The sequence below is a fragment of the Festucalex cinctus genome, chromosome 7 (genome assembly GCF_051991245.1).
Source record: "Festucalex cinctus isolate MCC-2025b chromosome 7, RoL_Fcin_1.0, whole genome shotgun sequence".
Lineage (NCBI taxonomy): Eukaryota > Metazoa > Chordata > Actinopteri > Syngnathiformes > Syngnathidae > Festucalex > Festucalex cinctus.
Window position 1 is genome coordinate 10434998 of NC_135417.1, and position 12285 is coordinate 10447282.

The 12285-nt window shown below is 40.6% G+C and overlaps 1 protein-coding gene across 3 annotated transcripts in view; it reads right to left on the reverse strand.

Moving 5' to 3' along the window:
• The window catches only part of prkcg (protein kinase C, gamma), a 36884-nt gene that overhangs the window by 4091 nt on the left and 20508 nt on the right, over positions 1-12285 (reverse strand). For 2 of the 3 annotated variants that reach the window (XM_077528073.1, XM_077528071.1), the window contains exons 8-16: positions 11982-12183; positions 10963-11163; positions 8088-8261; positions 6729-6820; positions 6344-6406; positions 6024-6162; positions 1517-1597; positions 824-931; positions 465-605 (exon numbers count right to left, since the gene is read on the reverse strand). In XM_077528073.1, the coding sequence (XP_077384199.1) occupies positions 465-605; positions 824-931; positions 1517-1597; positions 6024-6162; positions 6344-6406; positions 6729-6820; positions 8088-8261; positions 10963-11163; positions 11982-12183 (1201 nt within the window). The remainder of the gene's footprint in view (positions 1-464; positions 606-823; positions 932-1516; positions 1598-6023; positions 6163-6343; positions 6407-6728; positions 6821-8087; positions 8262-10962; positions 11164-11981; positions 12184-12285) is intronic. The other variant, XM_077528074.1, reaches the window with a different exon arrangement.

The window sequence follows — 12285 nt, forward strand, 5'->3', positions numbered from 1 at the left end:
ATTGAAATAAATGACATCATATGCTGATTATGAAATATGTGTGGATATCATTGCAGTGTTTTGCTAAGTCGCATAGTTCAAATCCAATCAGCCAATCAGAGGACAGCTGAATGCTGATGTCATCCAGGGCCAGAGCTCGGTTACAGAAATAATTCCATTCTAATATCATTTGAGTCAGCATTACTGAGTGTGGGCAGATTAGATCAACATGGCAACAGAGGCTGAAATCTGATTGGACGAAAAAAAAATCCAACATCCACAGACACATAAGGGAAACCGTGCAACCAAGAGGAATGTTTGAAAGTGAAAAGAATTTGCAACAAATTAAGACACATTCGTGGAATTGGAATTTCGGCTGTGTCAATCAGTGGCAGTAACGAAGGCATTTGCTGGCCCTGATCACCACCATGAGAAGAGAAATGATCAAATATCGTATGATGTTAAAATGCACGAGCTGGACTGACCGATCTGGGGATGAAGGGCGGCGCAATCTCCAGCCTCTCCAGACGGTCCCAGTCCATCCAGCGGAAGAACGGATGCTCCCTGATCTCGCGTTCGGCGTCCTCGCCGCCACCGAGTCGCTTGGCGGGGTGCTTGGTTAGCAGCTTCAAGTCAAAAAGATCAACACATAAATTAAAAAAAATCCGGGTAGTCTTCTCTTCTGTATGCTATTTCTATTTGTTGTTACCCTAATAGGGGTCATGGCGAGACAATATACCACAATACATGAATAAAAAATAACAACAACAATATAATCTTGGCCAATATGTCCTTCAACATCTATTGACAATGTGATTTTGTGTATGGAATGTACGCAACGTACTCCCTTGCAGATGGCGACAGCTTCCCGGGACAGACTCTTGGGGTAGGAGACACATTGTTCCATGATGGACTGGAAAAGCTCCTCCTCGTCAATGCCGTCAAAAGGCGGCTGGAATGAAATCATAAAGTGAAATAAATAATCCATATCACAACAGACAGAGACTCGGAGGCTTTAACTTTAATTCACTGGCAGCCATTTTCACTGAAGCAACCCAACCCCCCCCCTTCGCTCCCGGCTGTTTTACTGGATTTTGACTGATTTTGCAAGGCCCACAGAATATTGTGTTCTATTGCTATAAAAACATGGAACCTAACAAAAGAAAGATTAGTCTCTCTTCTTTCATCAGTAAAAAAAAGTATATTTCTCTCTGTTTCCATTTTGCAACAATTAGCATTAGAATATAGCTAAGTTTCATCATTATTCACACTCCTGGTGAAAACTGTGAAAAAGAGCTCGTTACAACATGGCCCTGGTTGATCTCTTATACTGTGCTGCCACCTTCTGGCCGCTTTTGTAATTACTACCATTGCTTCAACCATTCTCTGCAGTTCAGAGGCTGCATCAAAGCCTTCTATATGCTCTAGCATAAAAAAAAAACGTATAACTACTTTTTTGGGACATTTAAAACATTTAAAATAGAACATATTTATACGTCTTTGGGAGCAAATGCGTTAATGAGGATGCGTCTGATACCTGTCCTGCCAACATTTCATAGAGCAAGACGCCATAAGACCACCAGTCCACCGCTTTGTTGTACGGCTGATAGGCAACAATCTGAAAATAAGGAAGAAAAGGTCATTAGGTCACATTTCTACCGGTGTCAGATTTGGATGCGACTTTTGTCTTTCTGCTGTCAAAAGTTGTGAAAGATGTGGCAATTTTCAATCTTCTTTTTTTGTTGTTGTTTTTTTTTTTTCTCAAGATTTTTTTTGGTCACTATTTTGAGTGTGTCAGCTAAAAAAACTAAAATATTAAGGTAGACTGCACTTTTTATTTTATATCAAATTTTGTATATATATATATATATATATATATATATATATATATATATATATATATATATATATATATATAATTAAAAAAATGTCAAATTATAAAAAATAAAAAAAATAATATATAAATATTAAATATAGTATTTAAATATTTCTTATGCTTTTTTGTAAGTAAATACTATGACAAGCTATCTTTCCAATGGAAAGTTCCATAATCAAAGTTATGGTTACTGCATTTAAAATTATTATTACAGTGCACTATGTATTTAAAAAAAAAAAAAAAAGACAAAAAAAAAAGCATGTTTGAGCTATGCAAAAATTCTGACCAAAGCTCAACAATGTAAACATTTTCATTTTGCATATTGGTGGTTTGTTTTATATTTCAATTAAAGTCTCGCTGTCTCATTTTAGGTGTTACAGTCAGTAACTTTGACTTAAACTTTTATATTTCTATGCCAGTTAGGGTGAAAAATGTGCGATATATGAGGTTGAACATTCCCAGCGCTTTCTTGAATGCGGCGCACACCAGAGTTTGGGTGCCAAGTGGTTGGAAAATAACGATCTCCATGTGTGTGTCGGTGCGACGTGTGAATGACAGACAATTAAATGGAGATTATTGGAGCTTAAGCAGCGAGGAGAAGTGTTGAAATGAGTCACATCGTCAGGGGGTCTTGCACTTGGGAGAGCGAGTGTGAACTTGCAATTGGATTCTAAAACTCCCAGGTGGGGATTTGGGGGTGGCACTCAAGCCCAGGAGTGATGATGGGAGAGAATTGAATCTTTCAGGACGGAAAGTGTTGCACCGAGAGAGGAAGGCGAATCGAGCGAGGAAAAAAAAAAAAAAAAAAAGACATTGAAAGCTCCAACTTGTGTTCCAGAACGAGAGCCCAAATCATCGTCAAGGTAACGAACATCCGACGCGGTCATCCACCAATTGGTACTGAACTGGGACGAACTCGTGATCAACTCAGGGAAGCTTACCAACTTTGTGAGCTTTGTTTTTTTTTAAGCATTGTGAGCTTTGTTTTTTTTTAGTATTTTTTTTTTCTGTTTTCTGTTATTCTGAAATGTTTTTTTCTGTTTTACTGAATATTTTTTTCTGTCATAAAAAAAAAAAAATCTGAAAAAGGGGGAAAAATTATTCAGGAAAAGAGGAGGAAAAATTACTCAGAAAATCAGGGGGAAAAACATTATTCAAAAAAATATTATTCAAAAAAAAAAAAAACTGAAAAAAAAAGCTAAAAAAAATTAGCCCATGCAAGTCACATAGCGGCCATCTTGTTACTCCCACCTTGTGAGCAGATTACTTTATAAACTATATGGTACAGGTGAGACATATACAGCGACTTCAACGGCTTGTACTAGCTGGGCTAGCAGCTATCCAGTCATGTATACAGGTCAAGTCACTTGGAGTGCAGAGGTAAAAAAAAAAATAAAAAAAAAAAATAAAAAAATAATACTCTGAAAAACACAAGTTGGTGCTGTTTTTTCTTTTCTTTTTTTTTTTTTTTTTTTAAATGTTTTCCCCCTGTTTTTCTGAATATTTTTTATCTCCTGTTTTTCTGAGTAATTTTTCCTTCTTTTTTTCTGAATATTTTTTTCAGTTTTTAAGTAATTTATTTTTCTGTTTTTTTTTTCCCGTTTTACTGAAATCTTTTTTTGACTGAAAAAAATATTCAGTAAAACAGGGCAAAACCCCCCAAAAACAAAACAAAAACAAAAAAACAGAAAAATAAATTACTCAATAAAAAACAAAACAAAAACAAAAGTAAGAAAAACAAAATGTATTTACTAATTTTTTTTTCCAAGTGAATGCAATACGCTTCCGTACATCTGGGACAGTGACTTTTTTTTGTTTGTTTGTTTGTTTTCTTTTTTTTGTTTTATCACTGCAATTTATACCTTTAAACAAAGGAATTGAATGGTTTTTTTAATATTTTTTATTTTTTACAGTATATGTAAGATGGGAAGTGTTGAAGGTTGATTGTCTGAATGAGTGTCACAATAACTTGTGTGAACATTTTCACAAGTGTATGTGGGTGTGCCTGTCACAAGGGAGCAAGCCCGCAGCCCCCTGGAGGGCGTTTATTGTATCGCATCCAAAATGTCAAACGCGGCAGAATCGCTGCGTGTTTACATCAGAGAGTCGATACTCAGTATGTTCATCAACAAGTCCCGTTCTCCCTTTTGTCTTTCCCCACCTTGCCTTCTCCATGCTCCTCCGATTGCCCCCTGAACACGCACGCACGCAACGCAAACGATTCATCACACAAACACTTTTTGTTTTAAATTCCGTGGATTCATTTGAGACGTTTCCGCACCTTTCTCACACACTTCATCAGTCACGCTTGTCAACGTGAGTGAGGATGGTGAGACAAGGTCTGCGAAGGACAGCGCTGGTGCTTTTGCGGCGGTTTTGTTCCCAGCTGGGCTAATTGAATCAGCTAATGGCTGAAAAAAAAAAAAAATGCTGACAAGGTCACATGGGAGTCACGCAACTGCAGCAGAGGGCTGCAGGTGAAAGAAACAGAAGACGAAGAAGAAGAAGAAGAGGGGGAAACCGGGCCAATCAGCTCACGTATGCGCACTACGCTGCGGTTTGTGATGGGAAGGCTTGAAGAGGCTCATCAGACAAGATGCCATAAGGTGGTGCCAAAGCACTACTTTTGTCCCAAAGAAACTCCAACTCACTTCAACACGGTTCCTTGGCCCAAAGATGCTTAGTAAATAACTGGCTTTAACTTAATCAAGCTCCTCAACTCACTTCAAGGTAGTTCCCTTGGCACCAAGATTTCACAAGACGGTGCCAAAGCACTACTTTTGTCTAAAGGACGCTCCTCAACTCACTTCAACATGGTTCCTTTGCACCCACTAAAGAACAATTTTTGTCTAAATGGAGCTCCTCAACTCACTTCAATGTGTTTCTTTAGCAGCAAAATGCTGGAAGTACGGCTAAGTACAACTTTTGCCTAAATGAAGCTCTTCAACGACGATGGCTGCAAAGCACTACTTTTGTCTAAATGGAGCTCCTCAACTCACTTCAACATAATCCTTTGACGCAAGGATGCCACAAGTTGGGTAGCAAAGCTCTACTTTTGTCTAAATAAAGCTTTAATTCATTTCAAGCGCATTCCTTTGGCATGAAGATGCCACAAGATGGCTGCGAAGCACTACTTTTGTCTCAACGAAGCTCCTCAACTCACTTCAACTTAATTCATTAGCACTAGGATGCTACAAGTTGGCAGCAAAGTTCTACTTTTGCCTAAATAAAGCGACTCAACTCACTTCAACATCGTTTCTTGGTACGAGGATGCCACAAGATGGCGCCAAAGTACTGATTTTATTGCTTTAAAATAAAAATAAATAATAGAATTAGGGCTTTTCTGTGAATAACCGCATAGGTTGATCATGCAAAAATAAATAAATAAATACATCAATAAATAAATAAATAACTTATGAATGCCAATCTGCAAATTTGTGGGGTTTCGATGCACTTTAGCAAAACATGATGGTTGTCAAAAAAAAAGAAGAAAAAAAAAAGGCACAAAGCAGTTAACTTGCTACCCGTCAAAACTGTCGACAATAGGGATGTAATGATAACGGCAATATCGTGATCTATTAAAACTGCTACAATATCGTCGTGTCACACGATATTAAAAGCAGCACATCTGTTAAACCCACCCAACCCATCTTTTAAAAAAAAGGTCAGGTTGATTTCCATTTGTGTGGTTCTAGCACCCTCTGGTGGCTAGTTTTTTTTGTTTTGTTTTGTTTTTTATTAGCGCAGTTTAATTTTCACAAGGCATGTTTTGGCCCTTCTATGTTTAAAATCCACGCTAATGGTCAGATGAAGGGGAAGCGAGTCAGTATGTGGAGGAACTCGATGTGTGCGTGCATTTGCAAGTAAGTGCCTCAATATTAATCTTAATATTATACTTTATTTATTAAGTGTTATTAGTAATTGTAGGTTGTTTATATGCATTGCTGTTATGTACAGAGCACAATATTTTTAATTTTTTTATTTAACAATATTGTGACCTTTTTTTTTGTATCGCCAACCTCCCCACAACATCGTGACAATTTCCATCGTGACCTTCATATCGTGATAATACCGTATCGTGATGTTTGGCTATCGTGACATCCCTGGTTGACAATAGAAATGAAGTCCCAAACTTTCTGTTCCAAAAAGCATCACGGTTGCGGCCTACCTCGGGTGCGATGTAGTCCGGGGTGCCGCAGAAGGTGTGCGTGCTGTCGCCCTCAAACATTCCCTCCCTGCACATCCCAAAGTCGGCAATCTTAATGTGGCCCTCGCTGTCCAGCAGCACATTGTCCAGCTTGAGATCCCTGCGGGAGGGAGGACGGACATGCCGCATGACTCATTTTGATGGATGCCGCAAAAAAAAAAGATTCGTTTGCTACGAACGACAAGAGCGATACGTTTTTTGTTTGTTTTTTTTCTCGCTCGCTGCACTGCGGATGAACGAGTCGGGCGGCCCCCGAACGTGACATAAATCAGCTTCTTTACCTGTAGATGATCCCTTTGCTGTGGAGGAAGAAGAGGCCCACCGCAATCTCGGCCGCGTAAAACCTGCAGCGAGCGAGCGCATGTATCAGGAAATAAAAAGTAAATCAAAAGAGGACGGATGACAAGACGAGGCGGTCGGGTGATGAAAGGCGGCGCAAGCAACGAGATGAAAGGCAAATCAAAAAAAAAAAAAAAAATTGAGCAACAGGCTATGAATTACTTTTTTTGGATGATTGATCAAAGATGATCGGATGACGGCGATGAGAAGGCGAGATTAGCGGGAGGACTTTTTTTTTTTTTTCCCCCCCCAAGAGTCGCCAGGAATCACGAACAAAGCGGCCAGCAGATCATTCAAGCCGGCGCGAAGATAAGCAAGCGCACGTACGCTGCGTGAGGCTCTTTGAACTTCCCGACGATCTGGATGTGAAACATCAGGTCGCCGCCGTTGACGTATTCCATCACGTAGTACAGGCGATCCTGTGGGAAATTCGCCACACGCGTCACATGGTGAGCTGCAACCGTTCCATCGACTGTGGCAGTGAGTTTTGACGGATTTTGCAAAGGCCACAGAATATTCTGTTCTATTGCTATAAAATCATGGAAGCTACCAAAAGAAAGATTAAAGTCTGTTTTTTCATCAGGAAAAAAAAGTATATTTGTATCTTTTTCCGTTTTGCAGTAATTAGCATTAGAATATTGCTAAGTTTCATCATTATTCACAATTCACTGCTGCCACCTGCTGGCAGTTTGTGTAATAACTACAATTTCTTCAACTGTTCTTTAAAGTTGAGAGGCTTCATCAAAGCCTTCTGCATGCTCTAGCATTAAAAAACAAAAAAAAACATAAATACGTCTTTGGGACACTTAAAACACTTAAAATAGAACGTATTTATACGTTTTTGGGAGCAAATGAGTTAAGAATGAACAATTAATACCTTTAAAAAGACATTTTCCCACTTGCTGTCGACTGAAGATGACATCACCGGTGCTGAAGAAACAGGTAACGACCAATCATGGCTCAGTTTGCTGACCAAACCCAGGAGACAGCAAGCTGTGATTGGTCGTTACCTAATTTGTCAACACAGGTGATGTCATCTTTAGTTATCAAATTAATCCTGGACAAAATATTAACTTTTTACTGCTGAAAATGGCTCAATGAGTCAAGTATCCATCCATCCATTTTATGAGCCACTTACTCCTCACAAGGGTCGCGGGGGTGCTGGAGCCTATCCCAGCTGGCTATGGGCAGTAGGCGGGGTACACCCTGAACTGGTCGCCAGCCAATCGCAGGAGTCAAGTATCCCTTTAATAAAATTCAATTCAATTCAATTAGTAACATATGGCTGAATTGAGTTCATCCGAAATGAATATTTAAGTTTAATGAACTCATAATTAATTAAATGTAATTCAACCAACTGAAACACTTTTATTAAGTTGGTCAACAATTCAATTTGTCATCTTAAAAAGGAAAAAGAAAAGGAAAACAATATCATGAACAAGAAAGACCTGAACAGAGTTCAGTTTGAAATGAAATCAATGAAAACAAGAGTGGCCCCAAAATGGACCCTTGTGGAACACCATAGTGGAACACCAACGTTCCGTAGGATATTAAAGCACTTTAGAGTGCTACGACAAATTGCTCAAACGAGCCAACACAAAACTGTCGATTGATTCTGATTCTCAATTAAAGCTTCAATAAATAAGACCAAAACAAACAAACAAACAAACAAACGAACAGGCGCACCTCGGTCTGGAAGGCGCAGTAGAGCGAGGTGAGAAAGTGGGGTCGCGTGGGGAGCGCCAGGACCCTCCTCTCCACCAGGGCGCTCTCCGTGTCCTCGTCCTGGAAGAGGACGTCCTTCTTCAAGACCTTGACGGCGAAAAGCCGCTCGCTGCCTCGCTCCTCCGCCAGCAGCACCTGAAAGAAGCCGCAAGGAAAGTGGACCTTTCCGTTTAACAAAAAACAACCTGGCCTCAATCTGCTCATTTTTCAAACTGTGATCTTGCGTTGTGATGTTTTTGCCGTACATAATGTTGTGACGGGCGAGCGTGTGAATTTTAAAAGTGCGGTCGGAAATAAACCGAAGTTGCTTAACTTGTAGAGAATAACAAACACAGCACAGCACTTGGCTCGAAGGGGGAAAAAAAAGCGGAATATATTCCAAGTGTACTTGAACGTGACTCACGATGCATTTCCCCTGTAAGGCTTTACGTTCTCGCCGCGCTTTTTTTTTGCACGTGCCAACTGCGGCGTGGTCAGTGTGTCATAAGCGCTACGTGTCATCCTGCCGTGTGCATGGCGGGCATCCGGCGGGGGAAAAAAAAAAAGAAAAAAAAAAAACCCAGCACGTGCTGCCACTATTAGGACGGATGTCTGCGCTGGCTGTGCGCAGTCATGCCGAAATGACTGGAAATAACATTTCATTAATGCTCCCCGCATATTTCAAGGCACGTTAACGTCAACACGGGCAAAACGCTAAAAGCGAACGACGCGCTCGCTTGCGACAATGGGGAGAATTTACGGGGAGAGCTGTCGACTGAGAAACGGTCCTGGTGACAATGCGGGGATGCGGCTATTGTAATTTACTGGACAATTGGGAGGATGAAGAAGATGTTTATTGATGACCTGCTGCTCTGTGACAAAAATCCTGTCCAACATCCAACGAAAAGGTTTCTCTCCCTGTTGGCGGATTTTTATTTTTTTATTTTTTGTAAATCCATCCATTAATCATCCTTAGGAATGAAAAAAAAAAAACAAAAAACTTTGAAACGGTCTAAGATGCTACAAGATGGCGCCAAAACTTTGTCACAGGGCTTTGGCGCCATCCTGTGGCAACTTTGTTCAAAGGAACTATGTTGAAGTGAGGGTTCGACAAGCCAGGTTGGTCTATTTAAAAAAAATAAATTAAAAAAAAGTAGTGCTTTGGTGCCATCTTGTGGTATCTTTGGGTTAATATTAATTCAACAGCTCAATTTTAATTTATGTTGTGCTATTTGTGTTGTGGCAGTTGCTCCTTATAATGTTTAGAATAATTATTGTGGATTTTGTTTGTTTTTTTAATCGTCTTTCATACACCGTTAAAAGTCTATAATAAAGGATCAAATTATATATTTTTATTTCACGTTGTTTTCTGTATGATAAACTATAGTTATTCTTCATAAAATGCTTTTTTTTTTTTAAACAGTTTGGAGTGAAGGAGATTAACTGGATTAAGATAATATACTATATCGACTGTCATTCTTTTGGATGAATCATGAAAAATTAGTTTCTGCTGGTATACATATAATTTCATATATATCGTATGATTCCTCATTACTTACAGTATTTGCACAATTTAACGTTAAATATCAACTTTTGCCCCATTCATTTTCAATGGGATAGACAGTGAACTTTTTCTAAATGTCACTTTCCACGCCCACTTTCATACATATAACTTATCATCATTACCAGGTGTTTGATTCTGCTCGTTTGCACAGTTGCTAAAGTGCATTGTCCAACCAGGAGGTTATCATTTCATAATTTATCTCTCAATTTACTTCATAAGCATTCCACATGCATTCAAATCTTAGCATTTAGCTATTAGCATTCCAACGCAATTTTCTCCAGAAATTGCACTTAGTCTAGTTTAAAAAGTTACTGTAACGTTTCCTACATAGAAAAAACATCAACTCATTTTATGTTTCTCTAACTTGTTATAAAAAATGTACATACAGTATAAAATTATAATTTTTTTTTTTAATCTTAAAATGTCTCAAATTGTACATGCCAGAGTGAGTTTTGGGTTTCCAAAAAAAAATCAGCAATATAGAAATCTAATAGAATACAGAACTGCGAATAATATTACGCAACCATTCACTGCAATATTCTTTCCATGCGGGATTACATTTCAATTCAAGTTGTCGAGCTTTGTTAAATTAATAAGAGCTCAATTGTACGGACAGTATTATTAATACCATTGCTATATGAAGAGTCATTTGAATTTTAAAAAGCACGTCTGACTATAAGATGAGCAGCGAAGTCGTTTGTTTTTTTTCCTCCCCCATTTCAAACTTCAATTGGTCACAGCATTGGAACGTTAGAAATCGCACACATTCTTTCTTCTCTCTCGGCTGCTTGTTATCCTATTTCCTCTTGGCCATTTTGTCACTTCCCGCCTCACAGTAATCCTCTCCTTTCCTATCTGTGTGCCCCCCCCCCCACCCACTCCCCCAGCAGCCTCAAGGCCCCCCCCCACCCCTTGAAACATCCATCTTACGTAAGTCGAGCTCTATTTCTCCCGTCCCCTGTTAAGACTCTCATCTGACAGTTATGAAACAGCACAGGGGAGCTGTAGACCAGGCAGAAGGACTCGAAACGACACTCTCTTCATCACGGCTCATCTACGGGAGGGATGGCAGGGATGGGGGGGGCGGGGGGCTTGGAAAGTGAAAATGGAGAGCAAGGCTCCCCGGGAAGGAGCACCTCCAGGAGGAGCGTCTGTTTGCCAGCCAGCTTGATGTCATGACTGCTGACAGCACAAAAGACGCGCACTTGAATTAATCATTGGCCACCGTTGTGAAAAAAAAAAGGGGGGGGGGCAACAACGCGGTCAAATCCAGCACCAGGAGAAGACGTGTACCTTGCCAAAACTGCCTTTCCCGAGCACCATCAGGAAGTTGAAGTCGCGGACGCCCACCCTGCCCTTGGCCGCCATGTGGGAGTGGGCGGGCGGACAGGAGGGCACGGGGGTCAGGGGCAGGGCCACGGGGAGGGGCTCGGACGGGGCGGAGGGTCCGATTTGAGGCAGCGAGGAGGGCGGGGCGCCGTCCGGCTGGGGCTCCTGCGGAAATGGGGACACGTGCAGTTACATGCGGTTCACACACAACGGCAAAGTTCAACCTCAAGTTCACCTCCTGGGGTGTTCGTTGGAGGGAAGGCAGGACAAGCCTGCACCCTGGTGGAGAGAAAGTGTAGCACAGAAGGGTTCCTCAGTCATTTTTTTATTTATTTATTTTTTAAAGGGAATATAACGTTGTAGAATATTGTACTGTATACTACAATTGGCCTAATTAAAAATAATTTAAAATATGTGTGTTACACTGCAACAATGTATTGGAAATGTGCAGATCAGGGGTGTTAATAATAATATTTAAAACAAAAAAAAACAAAAAAAACTGTCAACCTCTTCCTCAGTCTGCGGGAGCCTCGCAGCATTTTGTCATCTCAAGATTGAAAGTTTTTTTTTTTTTTTTTAAAGACTAAAACAAGAAAAAATGGTACATGAATACCAGTTTGACAGTGTCATTAATCAAACCAAAGCATTATTATCTCTGCAAAGGCAGAATTTTCCGCGGATACAACTTGTATCGGATCTCATTAGACGCGCAAGGAGGCACTTGTGTTTTTATTTGCGCAGATAAACTCAAAGTGGCAGTACAAGATTCCGACTGCGTGAGTCATAGCAGCTTGCTTTTATTGGAAGTAAATATTTTGTAATGAGATAAAGGACGAGCCAAGTCTGAGGAGAAGTGGCAGCGCATTAAAACGGTTAAGTGGCATCCTCGCTGTCCGCTCAACGAATAGAAATGCACGAGTCCACTTTTTTTTTGGCCAACAGGCACTCAACGTTTTGCAGTCGCATTTGTTTGGAGCGGTTACCTGCAGGTCCGGGTCGGGCACGGGGATGTTGTAGTACTCGCCCTCGTCTTGGGCCAGCAGCTTGAACCAGCCGCTGATGGGACGGCGGAAGATCTCGCTCACGCCGAAGGACAGCGCGCCCATGAAGTCGTTGCGGGACGTGCGGTCCCAGTCCCACACCTCCACGGACAGACGCCGGTCCCACTGGTGGCCGCGCACGGAACTGCGCACGCATGGAAGAAACACATTCGAGACAAATTGAGGTACTACTGGAGTGTGGCATTAGAATAGAGCTGACCTTTTTTGCTGATAATACATTATATAT